Consider the following 27867-nt stretch of genomic DNA (forward strand, 5'->3'; position numbering starts at 1 on the left):
AACTCGAAATTGAGTCAATATGACTCAACTATAGAGTAAATATAACTCATCTTTGAGTATTTTTTTGCACGTGTCTTACGAAAACTACCTAGAGCCACTTTACCTAAAATTAGGTTATTGAACGAAACCCCCAAATTGGGTGGAATGTACTTAAAATTAGGTTGATTTGCGGTTCCGTGTAAGCAACGGGGGTGTGAGCAGAATTGCCATGTTATTTTTTCAAAAATCTGTCGCAAAAATTTATCTGGATTTGTTTGTGTCTCACTATGTACATAGAAATTTTTACCCTGGGCTTCATTTTTAGAAAAAAGTCTCACCACTGTGGTAAATTCCACCCATTTTTTTTACTTTCGCTTTTTCGGAAAAAAAAATCGACGGAAGAAGTCGTGTTTTAAGCGAAAGTAAAAAAAAAATAGGTGGAATTTACAACAACCACCTATCGAATTTGTAAAATCTGGCAAAAGACCTGGTTAGTTAGAGTGTCTGGCGAAGCGAGAAAAATCTGCCAAACTGGTAACGCTGAGCAAATCCGATATAAAATTCAGGTTCGAAACTGACCCAGTTTTCAGTTCAATGACGTTGACACTGCACGCAGTGAAATGAAGCATGTTTATTTAATATATTATAGTTTAAATTTAAGGGCCGAGTGATCGCCCGATGAAAATTTTGGGAGGTTCGATTTTGATTTTGTGAGGACTTTGCAAACGTTTTGCAAATAAAGTAAAATTGTTGATTGTATACGAGGCATTCCGGAAATTTTCGGAGTTAGCACAACGATTTCCACGCGAAACAGCGCGAGGTACTCTTTGGTTTTATCGAGTGAGATTGTATTGCGGCCATCTTTTGTCGCGCGTTTTTTCGGATGCGACTGCGGAAGAGGAAAACATAACTAAGATTGAATCAGACTATTTGTAAAGTACAATAGAGCAAAAATCACATTGGAAAACAAAAAATGAAATCTATCCAACCTACACAAAGAAAACAAGCACCGATGGTCACAAAATTACAAAACTAGACAGCTAAAAACAAAACGGCTACTTCAAGTAAGCAGCAGCAGCAGGTAACAATGTGAAAATTTTTGTAGAACTTCCATAAACTGCTAGTGATACCTTTCTCATATCAATCATACTATCATATATAATACTGTATTCTTCAAAATATTTTTCTTCGATTCTTAAAAGAATAACCGAAATCGGTTTGTTTGACTGTATATGGGAGAGGAAAAATCTTTCTTAACATATCTTACATAAGTAACAATTCTAAAACAATTGTATAACACCTTGAAATTTCGATAAGTTACATTTGCTACTTGGATCTGGTCTTAGAATTTTTTTTCGCGGGAAAAGCTTTGTTTTATCTGGGAACCCCTCGCGATCGTGAAACAATTAAAATATTAGTTGTTTTTCTGAATTTGATTGGTTAAAATTTGGTACAACTAATCGATTGTACTTTTTTCTAAACTGTCATTTTTGTTTTTCGATCAACAGAAACGATGGTTGAAATAACAATTTTTGGTTGAAAAAAATATGCTGTCAGTTAGTCAAGACACACACTTTTCAATTTCAATAAAGATTTTAGTTACAACAACCGACCTTGTTTTTGATTTAACAGTTATGTGAGTTGAAAAACGAATCGGTTTTAGTTGTTTTAGATATTACGATTAGTTTTTTTCAAGTTAAGTAAAATGATTGATTTTGAATGACAATAAAATATTCCTTATTGATATACGTTCTGAGTTTTCAAGTGGAAATTCGGTATGTTAAGATATATAGAAAATATGTAATATTTAATATAAATAATATACTGTCTTTTAGTACACGGAACCACCCGCGATCCCATTTCAACCAGAATATTAGTTGATTTTCTGAATTCGATTGGTTAAAATTTGGTACAACTAATCGATTGTTGTTTCAACTAAACTGTCATTTTTGTTTTTCGATTAGCAGAAACGATGGTTGAAACAACTAATTCAACTGTTTAAAAAAAAAATGCTGTCAATTAATGAGGACACATATCTTTCAATTTCAACAAATATTTTAGTTGAAATAACTGGTGTTGTTATTGAAACAAAATTCTGTTAGTTGAAAAATAAATCGGTTTTATTTGTTTGTTTATTTTGAGATCAGTAATCTAAGTTCTAAAAAAATACTTCTGATTCGATCGGAAATGATTGATGTAGAAAAACGTTTTTAATCAGCAAAAGTGCCCGGAGGGGCGAGTAAATTAGCGAAATTATTAAATTTACCAAAATGATGCCTTCAAACGGTTGAACTAAAGTTATGCACTGATAATTTTAGTCAATTTATATGAGCTTAAGTGCATCAACCGCTGGGAATTGGAATTTTGCGACAGCAATTCAAACGCGCCATTCAATCGCAGCGCGTTTTTTGCGTTTGAAACCCTTCGCTCCTGTTACTTTTATAAATTAAATTCATGTCAAAAAGCGTTTTATTGCTAATGCATGAACATCATCATCGGTAACAAACAGCTGGTAGTAAAACAGTCTGCTGGAAGTAAATAATGATCGAATTTGAAGCATAAAATTTTTTCGCATACCTGAAAGATTACGAGATGATCCATTATTAACATTTTCTAATTTGTCACCAAATCTTTTTCATTTTAAACGAGGTTAACTTTATCACAACACCGCTGTTAGATAAACACTTTTTATGGAATCAATAATTTCTCAAATCGAATGGACACCAATTTCACAAAACGCTTTAACCATCAATGTTGTTTTCATTGACATTCTGAAGTGACGCGAACAGATTTCAACTAAAAAAGTTGTTGATTTTGCATTGCGATTATTGTTTTGCTTTCAACTGTCTCCGGCATTTGACAGCATTCAAAACAACATATTTTTCAACTACTTGAATATATGCAAATCAAAAACCATTTTGGTTGAATCAAAAATAAATTAGTTAAATCAACTATCGCAAAAATCAAAAACTGCGATATCGCAATTTTATGATCGAAGGGTTCTCCGTGTAGTGCTGGTGTCAACGAGTCTTTCTAATTGTGACCACTATATTACTTATGAACAAAAAGTCGAACCGAATGCACTGATTTTTATTTTTTGAGCCTTTGCAACTTACAGTTTCAACAGATTATAGGAATGAATATTAAACATTTTCAATTTAATCACTTTGTTCATACAATTTTTGTACATGACTTGAAGATAACATGATGCTCATTCAATAACACGCATTTCACGATGGAGAATCAAGTTGATTTTAAGACCAAAATTCAAACGCATACAATTCACTGGGTTCTAGTTTTGGTTAAACACGTTTTGTTAATTGTAATATCTCTAACGGCATCAATTCTGTGCATAGCACTTTTATACCAAACGTTTCTTCTTGTAACACCAGAGCAGCAAAGATGTAGATAATTTATCATCACATTAATATTCTGACAACTAGTGTTATGATAAACATCAATTTACTATCATTCAAAAGTTACTCTTCACGAGTTTTACAAACGTATAATAAGCGAATTTCGTTTGCATGAAAATGTTTAAGAAACGCGTTTGAATTTCAACTAAAGTAATAGTTGATCTTTTTATGCGATATTCGTTTTGCTTTGTGCTGTTTTTGACATTAGACAGCATTAAAAACAACATATTTTTAAACAGCTTCAATATGTACAAATCGAATAGCAAATTGGTTGAATCAACTAATTATTAGTTAAAACAACAACTGCAAAAATAAAAAATTGCGAGATTGTAATTTTTTGATTGGAGGGTTTTCCGTGAACAAAGAAGGACGTGTTTGCTTTTAAACCGAAACAAGCATGAAACTATATTACTGATAACTATCAAACGATGTTCATCCTGCCTTTTCGTGAGGTTATGACACGTTCGTGTAGAACATAATTAGGTTTTGCACGATGACGACACAAATGAATTGACGATTGATAAAATTCATCTTCGACAGCTGCCGGTGGTTTATTTTCACTGGAATGACAAGGAATACAATGGCATGATACAAGAAAATATGGAACAGAATGGAATGATACTGAATGAAAATGTAAACAACCCACTGATAGCTGTCAAACGATGTTCATTTTTGTGAGGTTATGCCATTTTCGTACAAAAGCTAATAGACGAGCAAAACAATTTAATCGAACTGTTATGCATTTTAGAATTATATCAAACACTAATATCAACTTACGTTCAGCCAAACCTTCAGATCGGTTGCATCATACTAAACTTGTAAGCCAGTATTGAAATGTGAATGTTACTGAACCAAAACCGAAGCTAACTTTTTCTGATAGCTGTTATCATACTGAAATTTAGCGTAGGTTATCAAAATATGGTAGCCTTGATTTCACTCCGTTTGAAAAAATAAAATAAAATAGAAAGTTCTGAACCGAATCCCGAAACGGCAGAATGTTTTGCTTACGTGTGTAAGTGAAAGTTTTTCGATTGTTTCAAGCTGAAGTTTTTGTCTGAGTTTTGTTTTCTTGGCAAAATTTACGCTTAAAAGTTACAGTATAGATTTCGTTAGCGCGGTTTGCAGTATGGAGTAAACACCATCAATATTAATAAGTATGCGGAAATTAAATTAATGTATTAGTGATTCCGATTGTTGATATAAAATTACAATTAGTAAATTTCGTCATTGAATTCTCTCGTAGACGTTGCAATGAGATATAAAGAAACTCATTTAATTGTTCATCCCAAATTCGTAATGTGTCGGAATAATATTACAACACTCTTAACGTCGTTTCATAGTGGAAATTTCTTTTCATTAAACGATGGCTCCGGTGGGCAAACATAATTTGGCAACCATCATCGTAACAAAATTAAAGAAATTCTGATTTTACTCGGCCTAAACCTCACGATTGTTTGTTTAACATATTTTGAGCACTTTGATTGCCCACATATTGCCCGAGATGTTGTTGGCTACACATCGCTTGCTGGAGCACAATATTCTCGCCACCGTGTTAGTGAATAGCATAAGCTCATTGAATTTCTCATCACTCGGAACCATGAACTCTTCGAACATCTCAAAATTGTTATTGATGTTTTACTTTACTTGCCAATTTACTAGGTGACGTATTCAAACGTTTGTATATCTCTTCTTCGTTGAAATCATAGTAAATGTAAGGAGATTGACGACAGCTGTTCTGTCTGAGTCATTCTAAAATATCCGAAGTTTTTTTTACAGCAAAGCAAAGCAAAGTCATGGCGTTACATTCAATTTGTGAAATTTGTCCTTTCTGTTTCAACACACTTCGCAGCCGATTCATAGCGTACAGAAAATGATTCATGGCCAATACTACGATTCATGGCCAATACTACGATTCTACTGACACTCCTTCCTGGTCGGGACTCGAGCATACGACAACTGCCTGCCGTATGCATTGAACTGCAAACCCGGGCTACGCGATTTTTTTTACAGACAGTTAACAAGTGCTGCCGACTTTTGAAACTGATGTCGTTTACAATAATTGACACTTTTAAGATTTAGTTCTGACTCCAACTGCGTCCATTTGTTCAACCAATAGCTAAATTTGAACAGAAATGATGTACTGATACAAACAAACTCGAAATATTTTTTTAAATAATCAACAGAATGTATAAAAATAACAGCTTATTTTATAATCTATAGCAGATAATCGTTTGGTTTAAATAATATTCTTGAGCAGGTTTAATAATAAATGACGAAATACCAAACATGATATTTAAAAAAATAAGATGAATATGTTTTATTAAATTCAAATTGTTGTGACTATATTAGATTGTATGTAAACTGCCTTAATCGTAATTATAGGTTTCTGGAAAAGTCTTAAGAAATTCTTAAGAATATTCTATACTCTGTCCTTTCTGAGCAGGCTTCAAATTTATTACTGGATTCATGTTAAAACGCAACATATAGATTTGGAGTTTGGTACGTTAATAAACAATAATAAGATTTCTAACTTTTCAATGCATTCCACATCTCACTTTTCTCACTGAGATGTGCATCGTGTCAGTACTAGAGTGGTTTTTATTGTAGTGTCTTTTCACTTTTAATGTTGATAAGACTTATTTTTCAGGTTTCTTGCCCCAACCGGGTTATCAGTGGAAGGCAACACGCGGATCCTAGATGATTGTTTGGTAATCATTCCACGGTAGTGAAGAGGCCATCTTTATTGGGTCCACCAATTAGTTGTCCTGCGTTCGATTCTGAACTAAGGTTTGCTGTTATGGACTGAATCAGCAATATTCCTTTTTCAAACTATTGTGATATTCAAATATCGTATGTTATCAGTGTGTCTTATTTCTACGTATCGTCTTCGACTAATCAGTGCATTAGCAGTCAACTGCGCATGCTACCCAAGTAACAATTCGAATGCCTTATGGTTTTGATTATAATTTATTGGAGTTTTGTAATTGATTTTTCAATCACTACCTGTTTTATGACAACTATAATAAGTGTCTCTTTTAACCAGTAATATCATAGTTTTCAAAGCTTCTATAAAACCCTTTACCTACACTAAAAATAAAATAAAAATAAAACAATTTGCACTAGAATAAAACCATGCAAACACTCTTAATATTGCTTAGGTTAAGTTTAATTAGCATTAAAAGAAATTTCATGGCCGCCATTATGATGTTCTATACCGTAGCATTTATTGACATCAAATAAACTTCGAAATGCAAAAACGAGGAAATATGTTGGACTTTCATGTTTCATTTTCAGATCGTATGCACAAGTTTTATCGCCACAGAATAGTTTTATACAAAAATGACGATGAATCACAAAAAATAATTTTCATAAATCATGGAGACTTTCGCAAAAACCGCATTTATTTCAAGGCGATTAGTTATAATTCTTTATTTTTATATTCACGATAAAAATAAAAGCGCATGAAGTTTTTACGTTCGGAAAAGGTCTCAAACTCGTAATTAAAATATATATTCTTACTGATTGCATTCAAAGTAGACATGACACACATAGTCAAGAAAAATATCATCAAAACGACAGTTTATTCATAGCGGAATTCATTCCATCCAAAGAAATTTAATGTTGATCGTAAAGCTGGTTTCAAAATTTTCTTGAATTTGGAGTTTTAAAGCAGGTTTATGCTGATTCTTCATTTTGATTTATAAACCTTATGAAGAATGGTCCACTTTGCAGGAACATGCTCTTATAGAGGTTTTCAGTAGGACAGCTACAAGTATTTAATAATATTAAAAATGTTACTTGGGATAGGATATTTGAACCGTGTTCAATTTTAACATTTCATACCTTCCCAGTAAGTAACGCGAGAACGAAATATCGCTCACTACATCAAAATTAAGCTCCGAGCTCGAGAAGAGACAAACGCGCGTCATGAGTTTTTCTCGTTGATACTCTATGATATCGAACATTTTAGAATATTTGATTTTTGATGTATTTGTGGTTATCTCACTGTACTAAAAAAAATTATCATGAATAACTAAACGAATTTCTATCCATTCCTGTATAAGGTTAATTTGTAAAACACATAGTCAATGGTTCTTTTGACTTATATTTTTTGATGATTCTGTCAAGCATGGCGAATGAGAATCCCATTCAAATGTCAACAACATTGGCCAACATCCAAGTGCTGATTATAATGTAGTAGTGATAGTTCCTCGCGTGCTAGACTCGCAGCTGGGAAAATACTATAATAGTACTTAGTGCACTGTTAGGGTCATAGTGTTATCAGCCGTTGGGGATTAGAAAATAGTATTAACCTATTTGCATCGGCATCCGATGTGAAATACGCACAGAGCATGGTAAAGGTGTGAGGGATTGCAAATGTTTATTTCTTTTGTTACGAGAAGTTTTCTTTTGAAGCCAAAATAATTTTATATTTTGTTCTCTTATTCTATCTTCGTATACTAATAAAAATATTTTCTCAATTTGTTCGGAGAAGAATAAACGGATCTCGACAAACTAAGTTTTTTTTCTAAAAGCTACTATGAGTTCATTTATCAAGTATGAAAAGGTCATGGTGAACAGTTTTCATGCCGGGAGTTGAAATTCTATAATTGTTTACTTTCTCTTTCAATTAATACTAAATATTTCTGCACTTTTCGATAATTTCTTCATTGCAGATTCATATACGATAACGAGAATCTACCATTTGCACTTAGAAGCTAATCTAATGTTCATCGAGAAATAAAATAAGTTAATCTTCAAAACACCGCGTGAACTTTCTCGTTGCTGTTCTCTTAGTTTTATAAACTTGAAGGTTCCGTATAAACTTTCTCGCTACATAGAAGCTGAATAATGTATTCTAGAAGTAGCTTAGAAGTTCGTTCGACTGCGTTGGGTGAACTTTGACATGTGGATAATTACTTCAAAAACGGGATGCTTAGCATTCCATTCAAGAACTTCGTAAGCTGCTTACTACATTGAATGAAAAGTCCAAACCCGCTCACAGAAAAGACACAGTTGTATATTTTTGTTCAGAATAGGCCTCTATCCACTAATATTTAAATAGCAGCTAATCGTGACAGACGAGTTCAAATTTTCATCAAGCTTTGGGAAAAGACGAGTTTTGTGCCCTGTTGAATGATTCGCGGTACGGATTGATCCACCATCTCCCGTATTCTTCAGACCAGGCCCCCAGCGACTATTATCTATTTCCAAACCTGAAAAGGTTTCTCCAGGGAAAGAAATCGAATGCTGAGGTCATTGCAGAAACGGGAGCCTTTTTTGAAGGCCTTGACTAATCTTTTCTTTCAAAGGGCATCAAAATGTTGAACCGATGAATCCAGTGTATCGCTCTAGATAGAGATTAGTTTTCACGGAATCGACTTTTTCTTTGTTAATCCCGGGACTAACATGACACAAAGCCTATCTATACCGACCGAAGCAGATCTGATACTGAATGGAATGCGAGGTGTGCAGTAGGGATGGTCGGGTAAGCATTTTTTCAAACCCGAACCCGACCCGCACCCGATCTAAAATTTAAAACTTTCACTCTTACCTGACCCGAACCAGAGAAAAATTATTCTTCGAAACCCGAGTACCCGATAAAAACTCGACCCGACCCCGAAAAAAGTTCCGGAACCCGAAACCCGACCAAAGTTTTTAAGTCGAACCTGACCCGTACCAGTTGAAAATGAAAAATTCGGCAGTTGAAAATGAAAAAACCGACACCTTTCTGTACCCGAACCCGACCAATACCCTTCGGGTTCGGGTTCGTGTCGAGTTTCGGGCACAAGTCGGCCACGTTAGAGAAATCAAGAGGATGACATCATAATGGCATGTTGTGGTTGTCTCTTAAAACATAGGTCAATTCAAATAGATTTTTCAATAGTGTAGATCAATTCAAACCGATTTTTAAATAACTATTGACATACTAAAACAACGTTTCAATACGTGTTTAAGTTAAATGTTTCCAAATCGATCGGTTGTTAAATTATATTAATCCATCAACAAATGACTGAGTTATAAGCATTCAAAATTATGACAGAAAAGGCCGGTTGGTGAAGTCAGAGTCATCACTGGAGGACGGAAATACGAGTAAATCTGTCATGTTTTTTCACTCTACCGAATATCAATAATCGTTCGTATTAGTTGATTGATTGTGTGCATTTTACAACTTATACTCTTTCCCTTCCAGAAAGGTAACGGTGAATGTATGCTAAATGGTAAACATATTCTACTACACAAATAACTCAGACCAAATGAGAGTAAAACAATATAACAAACAACGCTGTAGTTGTTTTGCTTTGTAGATTTACAAACTCAGTGAAGGAACACTTCGCACGTTGGGAATATTTTTTCAAAAAGAACCGATTTGTGAAATCTCGTTCGGAATCCAGATAAAGAAATCAGTTCATGAATTTAGTTCTAGAATTCTGGAACTGAACTCATCATACTTACCTTACCTAACAGCTATAGGCCAGGGGTGTCCTTTGCTGTATCAAGCATACGTCTCTACATAGCTCGGTCCATGGCTGCTCGTCGCCAGCCACTCAAGGCACGGATGCTTCTGAGATCACCCTCCACTAGATCGATCCACCTTGCTCGCTGCGCTCCTCTTCTTCTTGTACCAGTCGGATTAGATTCAAAAACCATTTTCACTGGGCTGTCGTCCGACATTCTTATGACATGCCCAGCCCATCGTAGACGTCCGATTTTAGCAGTCCGTACGATAGGTGGTTCTCCTAGCAGCTGTTGCAATTCGTGATTCATACGCCGTCTCCACGTTCCGTCTTCCATCTGCACTCCGCCATAGATGGTCCTCAGTACCTTTCTTTCGAAAACACTGAGGGCGCGTTGGTCCTCTGCCAACATAGTCCAGGTCTCGTGGCCATAGAGAACAACCGGTCTAATTAGCGTTTTGTAGATGGTCAATTTCGTGCGGTGGCGTACTTTTCTCGATCGGAGGGTTTTTCTGAGTCCAAAGTACGCACGATTCCCTGCCAAAATACGTCTATGAATTTCTCTGCTGGTGTCATTATCGGCGGTCACCAGTAAGCCCAAATACACGAACTCGTCAACCACCTCGATATCGTCACCGTCTATCAATATTCGTGGTGGGAGGCGTAGTGTTTCTTCTCTAGAGCCTCTTCCTCTCATATATTTTGTTTTCGACGCATTTATGGCCAGTCCGATACGCCTAGCTTCAGCTTTCAGTCCGATGTAGGTTTCCGTCATCTTCTCAAGGTTACGTGTCACAATATCAATATCGTCAGCGAAGCCAAAAAGTTGTACGGACTTTCGGAAGATCGTGCCACTCGTGTCGATCCTCGCTCTTCGAATCACACCTTCCAGGGCAATATTGAACAATATACAAGAAAGTTCATCACCTTGACGTAGCCCTTTCCGAGATTCGAAGGGACTCGAGAGCGTCCCAGATACTCGGACGTAGCACATCACTCTATTTATCGTTGCTTTGACCAATCGCCTCAGTTTATCCGGGAAACCGTATTCGTGCATGATCTGCCATAGCTGTTCTCGATCGATTGTGTCGTATGCCGCTTTGAAGTCAATGAATAGGTGATGAGTGGGTACGTTGTATTCACGACTATTGGTGATAGACGACGGCAAAGGATTTGGGAGAGTACCTTGTAGGCGGCGTTCAGCAATGTGATTGCGCGGTAATTGCAACAGTCTAGCTTATCGCCCTTTTTGTAGACGGGACATAACACTCCATCCATCCATTCCTGCGGTAGAATCTCCTCCTCCCAAATCCTAGAAATCATCCAGTGCTGCACTCTAGCCAGTGCCTCTCCTCCATGTTTGAGCAGCTCGCCTGGCAACTTCTCATTGCCCGCGGCTTTGTTGTTCCTCAGCTTGCCGATCTCCTCAATTATCTCCGACAGAGGGGGCTGGGGCTGGGAATCTGTCGTCGGCTGAGCGTGCACCCAGATTGATTCCTGTACCGTTCTCTGTATCTTGTGCTTCGCCATTCAGATGCTCGTCATAGTACTGCTTCCACCTGTCGATCACCTCACGTTCGTTCGTGAGAAGGTTACCACGGTTTCGGCCTGTGGCGTGTAGCCTTTACGTGAGCGGTTCACCTTTTCATAGAACTTCCGTGTGTCATTTGCGCGGTATAGCTGTTCCATCGCTTCGCGATCTTGGTCTTCCTGGTGGCGCTTTTTCCTCCGGAAAACAGTGTTCTGTCTGTTCCGTGCCTGTCTGTATCGTTCCTCGTTCGCCCTCGTGCGGTGTTGCAGCATCCTCGCCCTTGCTGCATTCTTCTCTTCGACCAACTGCTGACATTCGCCGTCAAACCAGTCATTTCCTCGATTCGATAACCTCGTACCTAGAACGGTTGTAGCAGTGCTACTCACGGCTCACCTTATGTTCCTCCAGCCGTCTTCAAGAGTCGCCGCGCCAAGCTGCTCTTCCGTTGGTAGCACTAACTCCAGTTGTTGCGCGTATTCCTCTGCAGTACGAATGCTACGTAGCTGCTTGAGATTGAGTCCCGGCGTTCCTGTGCGACGAGTATTGTGTACCGTCGATAGTTTTGAGCGCATACAAACCGCGACAAGGTAGTGGTCAGAATCAATGTTGGCACTGCGGTAAGTGCGGACATTGATGACGTCGGAGAAGAATCGCCCGTCGATGAGAACGTGGTCGATTTGATTGTCCGTATGTTGATCAGGTGATCTCCAGGTGACTTTGTGGATATCTTTGCGGGGGAGGAAGGTGCTTCGAACTACCATTCTTTGGGAGGCTGCAAAGTTTACGCATCGTTGACCGTTATCGTTTGTTACCGCGTGCAGGCTCTCCAGCCCGATCACGGGCCTGTACATTGCCTCCCGGCCTACCTGAGCATTCATGTCGCCGATGACGAGTTTTACATCCCGCCGTGGACAGCTGTCGTAGGTTCGTTCCAGCTGCGCGTAGAATGCTTCATTCTCGTCATCGGGTCTCGTCTCATGTGGGCAGTGCACGTTGATGATGCTGTAATTGAAGAAACGGCCCTTGATCTTCAATACGCACATTCTATCACTGATTGGCTGCCACCCAATCACGCGCTGGCGCATCTTGCCCAACACTACACGGAACCACCCGCGATCCCATTTCAACCAGAATATTAGTTGATTTTCTGAATTCGATTGGTTAAAATTTGGTACAACTAATCGATTGTTGTTTTAACTAAACTGTCATTTTTGTTTTTCGATTAGCAGAAACGATGGTTGAAACAACTAATTCAACTGTTTGAAAAAAAAATGCTGTCAATTAGTGAGGACACATACCTTTCAATTTTAACAAATATTTTAGTTGAAAGAACTGGTGTTGTTATTGAAACAAAATTCTGTTAGTTGAAAAATAAATCGGTTTTATTTATTTTAGACATTGCAAATAGTTGAATCAACTCGAACAATGTTATTCATTAGCGAAAATAATCAAAATATACTTACTGATATACGTCATGATCTATTTGAAATAAGTTCGGTATGTTGGGATTCATGAAATAAATATCGTTGTTAAAATATAAACAGTATTTTATATTGACATGTAATAATTGGGTAAACCACCGATCACTGCTGATTTCAAGTGATCTTAACCAAGGAATAAATTATCATTACGAAATCAGAACTGATCTGATCTCTAAGTGATTTTGTTTGATCATGATCATGTCAAGTCGAGATCAATAAAGATCTAAATTCTAAAAAAAATACTTCTGATTCGATCGGAAATGATTCATGTAGAAAAACGTTTTTAATCAGCAAAAGTGCCCAGAGGGGCGAGTAAATTAGCGAAATTATTAAATTTACCTATGCACTGATTTTGGTCAATTTATATGGGCTTGGGTGCATCAACCGCTGGGAATTGGAATTGTGCGACGGCAATTCAAACGCGCCATTCAATCGCAGCGCGTTCTTTGTGTTTGAAACCCTTCGCTCCTGTTACTTTTATAAATTAAATTCATGTCGAAAAGCGTTTTATTGCTAATCATCATCGGTATCAAACAGCTGGGAGTAAAACAGTCTGCTGGAAGTAAATAATGATCGAATTTGAAGTATAAAATTTTTGCGCATACCTGAAAGATTACGAGATGATCATTCATTAACATTTTCTAATTTGTCACCAAATCTTTTTCATCTTAAACAAGGTTAACTTTATCACAACACCGCTGTTAGATAAACACTTGTTATGGAACCATAAATTTCTCAAATTGAATGGACACAATTTTACCAAACGCTTTAATCATCGATGTTGTTTTCATTGACATTTTGAAGCGACACGAACAGATTTCAACTAAAAAAGTTGTTGATTTTGCATTGCGATTATTGTTTTGCTTTCAACTGTCTCCGGCATTTGACAGCATTCAAAACAACATATTTTTCAAGTACTTGAATATATGCAAATCAAAAACCATTTTGGTTGAATCAAAAAGAAATTAGTTAAATCAACTATCGCAAAAATCAAAAACTGCGATATCGTAATTTTATGATCGAAGGGTTCTCCGTGTACGAATCCCGTTCCTAGAACGTTGGTTGTGCCACAGCTCTGGTAGAAGGTAGCCGCTCGATGCCCACTTTTCCACACCTTCTGTCCCGTCCAACAAAGTTCCTGCAGTGCTACGACATCGAAGCCGCGGGTTTGAAGCTCATCATGCAGCATTCGGTCGTATCCTGGGAAGCCAAGCGATTTGCAGTTCCATGTGCCAAGCTTCCAAACGTAATCCTTTGTTCGTTGCGTAGGTCTTTGCCGTATCCGAGTCGTATTTCCTTCTTGATCGTTCGTAACATATGTTTTCCGGGCGGCTTGTTAGGCCTGCACCAACCTCTTGTCTCGCCGGAGGGCCATCGTGTCAGCACTGTTTAGAGTCCCACACTGACACAAGGACGGTAATCAGCCGCTCCTAACATGGAGAACAGACGCTGTTTCGAGCCGCCCCAACATGGGGAACAGACGCTCGGGTAGGCTCGCTCTCTGTAAAGAGAAGGAAAGCTCCCCCTTCCTTGTCAGCATACGACCAAGGTCCCACCGGGGTTGGTTACCCGATCTTTCCTATGGTTGCTCGTACCCCAGCCGGCACCGCGGGGAGGTAGGGATAGGAGTTACTGGACAAGAGGCTAAGAACCACATTGGGGCCTGAATTGCGCATTGTCCAGTCGATTACCAACCTCATCATTCTGGTTCCGAATTTAATTCTTCTTGTTCCTTGAATTCTGAAGTTGAATCCCTGAATCAGTTATCTGGATTCGAATTCCGATCCTCAATTAAGGAACAAAATTCAGTTTCAACATCTAGTCTAGAAACCAGTTCCAAAAATCTAGTTCCACAATTTTTGGATTCAGTTCCAGAGTCTTCGTTTTAACTTTAGAGCCTGTTTTGTGGAACTAATTTCTGAAACTAGATTCAAAACTTTAAATTGAGTTAGGAACTCAGGTGGACCTGAATCTAGGTTCTGAATTCAGTTACAGAATTAAGTTCCAGAATCCAATCCAAATAACGCTTTACAGCACGCAGGTCGGCTTTTGCTGCTGTTGGTGGAAGGTTCTCGCCACGACGACCAGCACAAGAAAAAAATTTCGTGGATGGTTTTCTTTTTGTACTCATTTTCCAGTTGAATATCGGGACTGAGACCTCTTCAAAACCGCATCTTAGTGCGAAAAAAATTTTTTTTGAGATATTTAGGCTATCTCACACTGTTCAAAATTTTAATCAAAAATTCTGATGGCATGAAGAAAGAATTATGTTGTCGCGAGATATTCACTATTAAGCTCTACCCATTTTCCCACAGGGCGAATTTTTAAAAGGCGCTCCATAGTCAAGTAAGACGTATTCAAAAGGGCTACGCGGCTAGTAAAGAGTAAGGCATTTTTCATGCAAATACTAGTTTGACAAATTTACGATACTTCAGTTATAGCGATATAACAATTCGAAGCAATTGCACCAATTTTCATTTTACTCTTTGAGCCATTTCATCGAACAGAGATAACCGATCTCACTCTAAGGTATGGTGTAAATATAATATAAGAAAATTAAGATCACTGGTGGAACTGAGATGAATGTGGGTACCGTTATTTTGTTATATACACAAATAAAAGGCTTCGACGAAAAACATTGGCACATTACCTTGACGAATAAAAGTTGATTGGAAAAAAAGAAACAAGATCTCTAGTCGTGCGTCTGACCTAATGTAAATATCATCGCAAAAAAAATTTAAACAACTAGTTGTTGCAACTGTGAGAAAACAGCTAATAATTCCATGGGCAAACAAACTGATATAGAAAGTCATGTATGGTACTTTCTCTTAACCTAACGGACACTTGAACTGATAATATAGCATCCAATACAAGTACATAACTGAAGTACCATTTGAAAAACATTCACAACTTACGTAGCGTTCAATCCGTAGCGTTAATTCATAAATGTTATTTTGATTTTGGTAATTAGATATAATTCAATAAAAAGAATTGCAATTAAACACTAACAATATATTCCTGTTGCATCATTCATGGAGACCCTCTTAGAGTATTTGATAAGCCTTCGTCAATGGGGAACATTCAGCTTGTATGATGCAATTCCAAGTCTGTCTTAGTGTCCGCCATTTCCCGCGAACGAAGATCACCGTTCGCATGGAAAACTATCGCCGCGATCGGTCTGATTCGCACATGAGTCGAAACGAACAACAGAACACTAGTCACGTAGACCCCGGTAAAATTGAATGGTCGTGTTCTGGTGCTTCTGAATCCTCACATTTGATAAGGATGGACTCATAAAAGCTGATCACGACTCGCTATAGCCTTTCAGTTTGTACTGAAACAGACAACAGCAGAGCACGGCTGTAGTCAGTGTGTAGTTTTTTGTTTTATTTCATGTGAAAACGACATTGAATTGTGATTAAAATTCTGTGATCAGACATCGCTTTAAATAGTGGAACTTGTCCCCGTTATCTGTGTGAACTTTCTGATCTAGATTGTGATACCGTAAGCAGAACTGTAGTACGGAAGAAGGCTTCTTTGTAGCTAACCGTTTGAAAAAGGAAATATTTGTGACGTTGATTTTGCACATTGAATTGTTCGAGCGCAGGACCAGATTGATAATTTGTACACCTCTGCATTGAATGGTGAAGATTGAATATAGAAGTGAGATTTGTTTTGACGTGCCACGACGACGACAACAACACGTGAAGCAGTCGGAGCAGACGCGAAAAAATACATTTGATTTGCTCATTAGCTCTGTGTTACTACAACGTGGAAGTGAGTTAACGAATTGAATGCTTTTTACTATTCTACGATATGGGACAAGAGACAAGGATCCCTTGAAATCGTGAAAATGTGACTGTCTGATTCCTACTCAATTATAGTAAAATCTCAACTGTCAACTAGTCGTCGAATCGGAACAATATGATGTAATAATCATGTACTCGTAAAACATTAAAAGGAAATGTTTAAAATGTGAAATGTAGAGACAATGGCAAACTAAAAGCAACGATACTAATAAACCAACAATGTTATGAAATGGATAAATATAATGAATGGTTAATTAGAAGTGGGACTGATTCTCAACCAACTTACGCTGTGTTGAAGCAGAAGAATTTTCTAACTCTATACGTTATGGGACTCATATCTGAAATGTCTGTAATCGATCGAAGCCAAATTTAGCCGTGAAAAAATTGTTACAGATGACGTTCATTCAGATGTCATGAATGCTTATAAATTTGTTAGTGTAACAAAACGAATAGTCTTAAACGTCATTAGTGGTAGAAGGAAAAACGGTTGGTGAAGTAAAACATTTTAAATAGTCTTGAACGTGTCTTTTAAAATGGTGTTTGGAAGGATTGCTTTGTAGTACAGTATTTTTGTTTTCAAACATGATTTGCGGAGTTGAAATTAAGTTTTACCAAATCAGAAGTAACGAAGTATTAGGTATCAACCTAGTAAACTGTGCTTGGAATACGTTCCACATGTTATGTGCGCCTAACAATAAAATACAACGTTATGGAATAAAACATGAATTATTATGTTTGCCGACGGAACAAGGAAGATACTGAAAATTTATTCACAGAATAAAATGGTATTAGAGACTGGCTGTGCAACCCCGTTATCGATCAGGATAAATTGAGGTTTTGAAATTTGTATAGTGCAAGTTATTGTCTTATATTTTTCGATTATTTTTTCAGTGCATTCCAAAAGTTGATAGTTTTAGTTATTACTCTCTGTCAGGCGCGTACCCAGAAACCCAGTGGCGTACCCAAGGGGACCGTGTTTTTGCATTTTATCAGATATTATCATAACTTTAATTACGAAGAAAATTTCTTTTATCTGGAACGTCGATCCACGTGTCAAATAATTTCTCATAATAGAAACTTAAAATAATTCTTGAGCCGATTCTAAAATGTGAGCTTGAATATAATAATAAATAATAAATTGAAATAAATTGAAAAAAAATCATTTGAATAAATTGAAAAAAATCATTTAGTTCGTTCTGAAAACTTTCCAGATTGTAGAAAATTTGGATTATCAAAATTTTGAGATTGTTCTCTGTTCATTAATTTATAAAATTATTCAGTTGGCAGAATGAGAAAATAATTGATGTCGGTAATCTCATCGGGTGTTTTTCTCGTCGCTTGGACTTCAAAAGTTGATTTCATTGTCGAACGGTACCTTCAATCTTGAACGACCTAAAGACTGTCCCAGAAAGTATGGACGCAGCCAAAAACCGCTGCCAACGGTTCAGAATCTGTCAATTTTTATGGCTGCGTACTGTTGTTTACACTCTTCTCTGACCACTTGTGCAGTTGTTTATTCGTTTTCATTAGTTTGTTTCGAAATTCTTGGACTTTCAGTAGAACAACGTCGAAAAATTGTGTACAAATGGTGCACAGAACGCGGACTGTCCATGAGAAAGATAGCAAAAATGGAAGGAGTAAGTGAAAAAAGCCGTGCGAAATGCAATCAGGAAGTTCGGTGAGGATGACATCTTTGAGGATAAACAGAAAACGGGTCGAAAAAAAGGTCCTGCTAACCCTCAGTTGGATAAACGTATACTGAAGGCGTTCGAGCAAAAGAAGGAGTTTCAGTACGGGTTGTGACCAAAAAAGTGGGCACTTCGAAGTCAAATGTTTTTCGTGCTAAAGAACGTTTGAATCTTCGTAACTATAAGAAGCAGAAACAACCAAAACGTAGTCCGAAACAAGAAGCATCGATCAGGCCGAGGGTTCGAAAGCTGTACAATACGATTCTTGCTGGAAATTTGAACGGCATAATCATGGACGACGAAACCTACGTGAAACTCGATTACAAATCCTTGCCGGGACCACAATATTATACGGTGCGATAAGGGCAAGTGTTAAACCAGTCCGGGACATCGATTGAAGTTGAAAAATTTGGTAAGAAAGCTATGGTCTGGCAAGCAATTTGTAGCTGCGGTAAGATTTCGAAACCCTTCATCACCACTGCTTCAATGAACAGCGAAATATATCCTATGATAAAAAAAGAACCGGAATTTTCATTTTAAAATTCCCGCGCTTCCCAAATAGCAATTCGCAACTAGTTCTGATACGACAAAGTCCAAACTATGTTGAAACAAGAGCACGAATATGTTTTTTATGTTAAACTGGTTAAAACATGGTGACAGCAATGTTTCATCATAACATAACTAGTTACGAAATAGTTATTTAGGTTTCCAATCATAACATCTTCGTGTCATATTGAATTAAATATAATTTATAAGCTATCGTTACTTAATCCAAACATATCTTTAATCACAACTATGTTTCTAGCTACTAGTTGAAAATAAGTTTATTTGACTTCAATAGTAGCAATCCGTAACTAGTTTTGATACCACTTAACCCAACTGTGTTGCAACAAGAGCACGAACATGTTTTTATGTTATACTGGTTAAAACAAGGTGACAGCAGTGTTTCTTTATAACGTAAACATTGAACTAACTATCGTTTGTAAGTTATCGTTACTTGATTCTAACATATCTTTAATCACAGCTATACTTTTAGCTACTAGTTGAAAAAAGGTTTATTTTCCGTTGCGAAACCATTATAAATACGTAAGCGTATATGTAAATCGTTACTGTGAATTGATGTAGTAATAACTTAGATATTATAAGATTAAAACATATAATTTCTTCATTGATTCAGATAGTTATCGGTAGGTTTTCCCAACGTTATGATAACGAAAATGCAAACAAAACAACCTTTGTTGGCTTGAATATGGCGAACACAATATGGAGTCTCAAGAAGTGTATGAAACATAAATAAAACCAGGATATTACTTGTTTCAAAACTACTTTTTGCCGAAAATAGTGAAAGGCAGAATAGTCATTTTTGTTCTATGCACTGTCATAAACACGAAAAAATAATATAGGGATTGAACATCGATTGTGATAATATTATAATTCTCATGATATATGAATTTAAAATGATGAGAAATCACTCTACTTGGAATAATTTTGAGCATTCTGACCATAGGGTTATTTTGTTGTTTATTTTGTATATCTTTATAAACAGATTTTGATTGAAGGCGCATAAAAAACAGTTAAGTAAAATTGAATTCCGCTCGACAGTTTTTGGATCGTTGTGAAATTTGTACCTTGTATCAAGTTTGTGATTTAAAGTACTCTTCTGCTTTTTTATTGATGATAGAAAAGTATTCTGGATTTATTCAATGTTTATAATGTCGATGGTGACTAAGTTTCAACTAGTTTACTTGAGAACAAGTTATTTTCAAGTTATGAAAAGATAAGTTATTTCAGTATGGCATTACAACGTAACGACAACTTATTTTTAGCCGACTTAATAACTAGTAGAAACTGCGCTTTTTGAGTCATGCAAGTGGTTAGATGTTAGTAACAATCACTCAAATATCTGGTTGCAAACTAGTGACAAACACGCTAGCGTAACAAAAATTGTTACTTGGGTTGTCCAATCGGTAAACTTTTATTCTCTCAACGATGGCAACACTTTTATACACATTCTGTCAAATTTTGACGCATATCGTACGATTAGATTTTGTTTGGCGTTTATACAAAGAAGTTGAAAAATTTTCGTGTGGTGATTTTTGTCTTTGTATAGACGCCAAACAAAAACTAATCGTACGATATGCGTCAAAATTTGACAGAATGTGTGTAAAAGTGTTGCCAACGTTGAGAGAATAAAAGTTTACCGATTGGACAAGCGCGGGAATTTTAAAATGAAAATTCCGGTTCTTTTTTGATCATAAGGTACATCAAGGAATGTTTACAAAAACGACTTCTACCCATGATTCGAAGCCACAAGGATTCTGTTGTCTTCTGGCCACTACTCGAAATCAACGGTAGAATGGTATACTACCAAAAATGTCACTTTCGTCCCAAAAGACATAAATCCATCAAATTGCCCACAACTTCGACCAATTTAGGAATTTTGGGCATTAACGAAGGCACATCTTAGTAAACATGTCTCGGCAGCCGAAACCATTCAACAGTTCGAAAAAGATTGGAAAAAAGTGTCAAAACTTGTCGCCAAGAAGTCTGTATGGAATTCATTGAGGAACGTTCGCAAGAAGGTGCGCCAGCTAGTCTACAATGGCTAAGTAGCAAATGTTGAGAATGATATTCTGTTGTTGTAGTCTAATATTATCAGTATATCGAATCAAATTTGAATATATAACTTGAATCTGGATTGAATCTGTATTCGGTATTTGGGTTTAGAAATCTATATAATAAAGATAAATCTGTATAAATAGCGTATGGGTTATCCCAGAGAATTTTGAATGCGAAAAACGGGTAAAAATGCTAAGTTTTTGTCGGATATTTGCATTCAAAGTTTTTTTTTGTTAGATGCTGATTTAAACGATTATTGCACTGAAAAATCCATGTCCGGTTTTTGATCTCAATGTTCTTATCCTGTTTTTGCATTCAAAAATACTTAAACGGGATTTTCAAACTAAGTTGCATTTGTTTTCTAAAGAGAATCATCGGAATGTTGTTTGAAACAGAGTTAATGAAAGTCATTTTCATTGATTCAAAATAGACGAAAATGACAAGAAATTACTGTCACTCTCAGCATCGCTTGCAAACTATGAGAACGAAATCCGTGTCCAGTTAATGACATAACCGGGACAGTAGTTTCAAAATTGTATTTTTTCTTTCATTTGCCCTTTCAGTCATTTGCAGTTTTCAGTGAAAATCCCATAGTATACACTGTCGATATTCAACCGAAGCGGTGAGAATCGAAAATGACAGAAAAACGTTTCACAAAAACTTTTGCCTTATGGTGCTCGAATTTGTAGTAGTTTTGGTTTCCAAAGAGATTCTGGGATGTAATTACTCCGATTTGTCATATTTTAGTTACTTTTTATAGCCAAGCGTCACAGATTTTCAATACATCGATGAAATGAATGAAAAATTCTGCTGATGCTCCCTAAATACGTTAGTTTGGTTTCGTCTTGTCATAAAGGAAAGAGTTACGTTGGCAATTATACTCTCTCCTTGTTTCAATGAGAAAAGAGAATCTCTCTTCGTTTGTTTTGCTGTCGGTAATTTACGAATAAGACAGTAAAATAGTGAAAATGAGGCTGTTGGATTGCATTATTTCATTAAGAATGCGTGACAATTCTAAGCTCTGGTTTGAAATATGTATAAGGTAATATTCAAACATTATTACAAATTTTCAAATTATTTTGATTAAATCCACATTTAAATGAACATGAAAAATCTAGAAAATGTTTTTTAATGTGGAACACATTTTTATTTTCTATATAGGGGTGCAAATTAGAAACTCAAGAAAAATACACGTAGAAATGTGGTCAGGTTTTGAACAATTACAGCTCAGTCAATTTTGTATAAATTATTAATATCATGTCACCATTTGATTGGAAATATTTCTACGTATTGATTTGAATGTTCATAGTCATGTATTTTTAATTGTATATCATTGAAATGTTTATTAATAGCTAGCAGTGTCCTATTTGTCTGCAAAAAAATCTCCGGCATACCGGATTTCCCTGCCATAGTCGACGGTTTTGAAGTAGTAAGCGATGTATCAAAGGGACAGCATCGCTCTGATTGGTCAATCGATGCAAAAGCGAAGCTGTTGGAAGCACGCGAATCTATAAATAGAAGCGAAATTATAGCTAACGTTTCAGTCCTACATGTAGCATGCCCGATGTAGGTTGTTGCTAGACAGCAAGACAAAAAGTGCCATAAAACGATTTGAAGCTTTAATTGGTATGCTCTGATCTTGTGTCATGCAAGCTCGGATGAAATTCCATGTTATGTCGTTTCGCCTGAAAAATGGAAAACTACCCCAAGGTAAATGTTGAGTGCGTAAGATTAATTTCTAATTTATATAAGATGAACTCGATTGATAATGAGAAAATGTTTATCGCTTCAACTTGGTATAGAAACGCTATAAAAATAACTGCTTGCATACAAAACTTGAACACAAGCTTGGCGAAGAGAAGCTTAAATATCCGTTCGCAAGCATGTACATACATATAATTGCATACATTTGGGCTATTGATGTAATTTCGTCGGTTACAAAACAAAGACAAATCAAATGTGTTGAATGAAAAAGGGATTATACAATGTAATGATCTAAATAAAAGGAAACATGAATACGTGAATATTTCAGGAAAATGACATTGCAATAACGTTTTTCTAATATTAAACTAGTTAAAATACAATGCAGTATATGAGCAAACTGTACCGGGTTGCCAGCATACATTTTATTATTTTGATGAGAAGTTTTATCACATTAATCTATCGCATGGGTTGGACATTACATGGATTCCAATGAACAATGAAAAAATATTCAACTTTCACAAAGATAGAATGTCTGTGTGTTTGGCTGCCTTGTCGAGCCAATTTTAGTTCTCTCTCCTTTTTCAGAATGCTATCAGGAAACCAAAGCGAAAAAAATGGCGGATGCATTGAAACTGACTTAGTTTCACAGAAAAATACAAGACTTTATTTTTATCGCGATAACATATATGGTTTTATGTACTAATCGCATCTAAACTAAATTATCTAGACTTTGTCACGGTAGATTTATGATGCAAGCCTTCAAAGCCGAGATATTCGATGAACAAGTAGAGGTATGCATCTCCGAGCGTTCCAATTTTCAGCAGTTCTTCAGTCAGAAAAAATACAACACGACCGCTAAACTCAATGAATCATCCTGAAAATTTCACAGGATATTCTCAACTAAATTTCGAAGACATTGTGGGTTTTTATATATTCTGCACCGTTTCCAAGAAAATTTAATTTGAAATGGGAAAATAGCTAAAAACCTACCACTTTACGATACTGTCTTCGGCCCTTAATGTTGGTCAGCTCATGAGCTGAAATTGCTCAAACAAGTTTCTCAAGCGGTAACATCATGCCTACGAAAGCATCTAAACTTTTCATTCAATATTTTCCTAAAGTGATGTCAGATCTGCTTATTTCAGCAAGATGCAAACTATATACAAGTACTATATCTATATCTGATTGAGTATTGTTTCTATTGCCTATCTATGCCTATGCAACTTTTTATTTCTGCAACTTATAACTGAGTTCAAACTGCACAATAGCGCTCAACTCAAATAGATAAATCTTGCCCAACCGTTTTTAATTGCAAGTTTCGAATTTCATGTAGTTTTGACGTGAATACGTCTTACTATGGAGCGCCTTTTCAAAATTTTTTTCTGTGGAAAAATGGGTAGAACTTGAGTTGTACTAAACGTAAAAATGCAATTCTTTCTGCATGTCATTGGAAATATGATCAGCAATTTATGATTAATTTTATAACAGTTTGAGATAACCATAAACAACTCATAAATTAGGTTTATTTTTAAATTTTCGGAAACAACGGGGAAAAGTCATCATGCTTGATTGCCCTTTTCGTACCAGCGACGACGATTTTGAGGTAGTCAGGCACATATTAGTTCCGATGTTCCGAAGGATTATGCGAAGTTTTCCTCTATTGAGTAAGTAAATACACAACAAAACTACTGAGAAAATTCCAGAAATGCTTAGCAAATCATCAGACTCGACCTTCTCCGATTTGGATGAAACTTTACACATGGCTTCAGTATGGGAAACCATAAGTTTTGAACCAATGGAGAGGTCAATCCGACTCACGACTGATTTTTAAAAAGGGCGTATGTATTTTTGCATATCACGAAAATTGCCTTTTTCAAATCGTTGTAACTCGGAAACCGTTTATCGTACAAAAATGGCGTCCAGGAAGAAGTTTTAGGGAATCAATAGGGTACTCTAAAAAAATATACACTGAAAAAAAATTTGATTTTTTTTCTCAATAATTTAAAATTGAAAAAAAAATTAATTTCAAAAAAATCAGGCTTTTGATTTTTTTTGATAATTTTTATTTTAAAGCTCTTAATAAAATCTACAGATTGATGGCTATCATATCCGTGCCTTTTGAAAAATTAAAAAGTTACAGCTAAAACAATTTACAGATATATTCGAAATTTTAAGTTCTCGTTGAAAGATAATCATTTAAACAGTAGAATATTATTCTACATGTTAAAGGCAATAGATTTGTTCATGATATCCTTTCTTCTAAAAGTAGCTGTTCTTGAGATACTTGGATATTTAAATATAAACCCATTTTTTTTATTTCCATGAATTGTTTATTTGCTTGCTATATCTACAATTATTACGATTTACCACGATTTTAATCATAATGATGTTTTATTTAACCTGAAAAATGTTGAAATGAGTTTACTTCAATATTTTTAATATGGTATCGAGGGTATCAATGTGTTAAAAAGAAAATGGTTCACGCAACGTAATGATTTATATGATCTATATAAAAGGAAACATAAACATGTAAATTTTGGATAAAGAAAGTCTATAATTTTTCTTTCATTTTCATCAAACTAGTTGACTTAAACAACAATACAGAAAGCAGATAGCGTCATTCCGACAAATGTCATGTGTGTGTAATAGCAGCACGTTCTTTTTGTGCCGAATACCAAAGTAAACAGACGCTTGTACTTTTTACTGCGTTCAAAACAATTTTTAATTGCGTGAAAATCAACACAAAAGTTTTTTATGACTTTTTTTACACTATCATATATTGAAAAGCATCCATCGAAAGGGTGATTGGATTAAATATTTATGAGGTGAAATCGATCTATTTCGATTTAATACCGGATGCGATTTAATACCAGATGCTATCAAAATTTTAATTTAATACCGGGTGCTATCAAAATTTTTGCAACCAAAGTTTTTTTTCGTCATTTTCAAAATGTCTACCGATTTCGGTTAACGGTACCCAATTTTTTTCGATAAATCGCGAAAAATTGTCAATGATATGCAGAGATGTCAAGTCTGTAAATTTGTCTGTAAATTATCAATTTCTTAGTTAACGTGTAAACCTTTTTTCGTCTAAAAACTTTTTACAGACTTTGGAAACATCGATTGTTTGGAGGTTTGCAGACTTTTAAGATTCAGCGCGATTTTTTGGTTTTTGCTAGCTAAATTAATTGTATTAATTGGCATCTCGGGTGATATACAACACGTGGACAACTTGACGGCTTCAGTACATCCGTCATATAAGTAAAAACTTTGGTTTTCTGGTTTTGTTAGCCATGGCGACTTCAAACAAATCGTCTAAGTCAAGGAAAATGAACTTTAATGCACTGATTAATGCCATTAAACGTTTCTTAGTGGATGAGAAACCAATAAATTCGATTGCAGCAACGTATTCACTCCTGCGAAGCCGGTGGAAGACCGGTCTAATCAATACCAAAGGCGCCACCATCGAAATAATTTCCCAAGAGAGCCAAGGCGAAGTCACCATCAGACAATGAATACTTTTATCCAAAATGCCTCCGAAAAGAATAAATTTCGTTTTTTCTTCGAATAATTGCAGTTTTTACTTATATTTTTCTATTTTTAACGAAAGTAAACGAACACCTTTTTTGAAATGGCCAAAATTTATTATTTACTAAATTGATGAAAATGTTTTTTCAATCGATTGAATCAACTTATTTTCTTAATCAGTTGTTAGCTAGGGACTTTAGCTTTCCATTGATGAATATATGTCCACATAATGTGTACTTAGTCAAAAGTTATAAGTTTAAAAGAAAAGGGTGCCGGTAACCGAACACTCTCCCTTACCTATGAGAGTGACAATGATGAACTTAAGTTTTCATTCAATATCGTTAAAGTGATGCAGGTCTGCTGATTATTTCAGCACGATGAAAACCGAATACAAGTTTTCTGATAGAACTTTTTTGCAAGTTTTGAATTGTATATCATTGTTTTTCTAAAAATGAAGAAAACTGCATACACTGACCTAAAATTTTATGAGGCAACAAAGACTATGCGGACTCGGCAGCAAAATATTGTTTACTGTAAGGTTTTCAATTCGGCTTATCATTTTTTGCCTTGCGGAGAGCATCATTTCACTTTTTTTCTCTACAAAAGATATATAACCATTTCGGCATATATTGTGTCCGATACAATTATGACTTTCAATGCTTCTGGCTGGTTTTCACTTTAGATGCAGCAATTTTGCTTGTTGACGTATCCATTCTACCTTCGTCACTTAACACAAGTTTTCAATAAAAAGTTGAGCTTTCTCCAACTTTACCAACGCCCATTCATGATTAAATTATAGACCAAACGAGGATTCATAAATAAATTATATAGAAAACTGAATAAAATTGACAATGACACAAGACACGATTCACGCGTGATCTGTCAAAAGCAGTGTTGCCAAAAAGATACCTGCGAAAAAATAACCTTTATAAATAGTGAGTGGTAGTAGAGATAACTATCTGAAATTATACCTGTTCCAAGCAACATCAATAATAACATATTTCTGTTTTGCAGAATTCGACAAAATGCCCTGTCTCCCACAAGCTGCGTTTGCCGTTCACAAATTGCGTAAACCAAAGCCGGAATCCGGACTCACGGTGGCTCGGTGCTCAATGGAGAAACAAGACATGCCACGGTTCTTCAATAACCAAAGTAAGTACGAGGTGGCCAAGAATGTCCTAGAACATTACACTTGTATATTTTATTGACAATTAATTGGTTCGATTTACAATGTTGTGTCATCTTTTCAGTGATGGACCTTTCACCGGTCAAGTACAGCGATAAGTTTATGAACAGCATCTGGGGACTGTACAATCGTTATTCGCCACATAACTTCAAGAAAAACAACGGTGCTGACGAGCAGTACTTCAGCATGCAACAGCCGTAAGTTCGCGCAATCCCAGCATCAAACATGGCCAGGATATTGAACTGCTTTTTTTTAATTTCTTCCAGATTCGCTGTTGCATGCGCCGCTTCGGAGAAAAACAGCTCTGAAGCATCGGTCGGTTCCAAGAAACATTAAAATTGTCAATTATTGGAAATATTTAAATGGTAGTGAATAACTATTGAATGTAGATAAATAAGAAGAATACATATCTGTGTTTTTTATTAGATATTAAAAATCCTTCTAAAATATATGTATGAATTTCTGGGA

At 36.0% G+C, this 27867-nt stretch overlaps 1 protein-coding gene across 4 annotated transcripts; it reads left to right on the top strand.

Annotated features, from left to right (window-relative positions):
* Positions 1-661: 661 nt before the first annotated feature.
* On the top strand, positions 662-27867 carry LOC131436224 (uncharacterized). Of its 4 annotated transcripts, none has more exons than XM_058604844.1 (4): positions 662-1060; positions 27228-27365; positions 27464-27596; positions 27666-27867. In XM_058604844.1, the coding sequence occupies exons 2-4, from the start codon at positions 27239-27241 to the stop codon at positions 27733-27735; spliced, it is 330 nt and encodes a 109-aa protein (XP_058460827.1). In that variant the 5' UTR covers positions 662-1060; positions 27228-27238; the 3' UTR covers positions 27736-27867. The 4 variants fall into 4 exon arrangements, with proteins under 4 accessions (XP_058460827.1, XP_058460824.1, XP_058460826.1 ...); XM_058604841.1 differs by lacking the exon at positions 662-1060 and adding an exon at positions 16084-16642; XM_058604843.1 differs by lacking the exon at positions 662-1060 and adding an exon at positions 16842-17160.

Source organism: Malaya genurostris, chromosome 3 (assembly GCF_030247185.1).
Source record: "Malaya genurostris strain Urasoe2022 chromosome 3, Malgen_1.1, whole genome shotgun sequence".
Lineage (NCBI taxonomy): Eukaryota > Metazoa > Arthropoda > Insecta > Diptera > Culicidae > Malaya > Malaya genurostris.

What these genes read in the sequence shown, in the direction of transcription:
- LOC131436224 (XM_058604841.1), top strand. Translation starts at nt 16,507, where the DNA reads ATGGTGAAGATTGAATATAGAAGTGAGATTTGTTTTGACGTGCCACGA. An exon ending in TGTGTTACTACAACGTGGAA is followed by an intron (nt 16,643 to 27,227) that starts GTGAGTTAACGA and finishes TCTGTTTTGCAG; the next exon opens with AATTCGACAAAATGCCCTGT. An exon ending in TACTTCAGCATGCAACAGCC is followed by an intron (nt 27,597 to 27,665) that starts GTAAGTTCGCGC and finishes AATTTCTTCCAG; the next exon opens with ATTCGCTGTTGCATGCGCCG.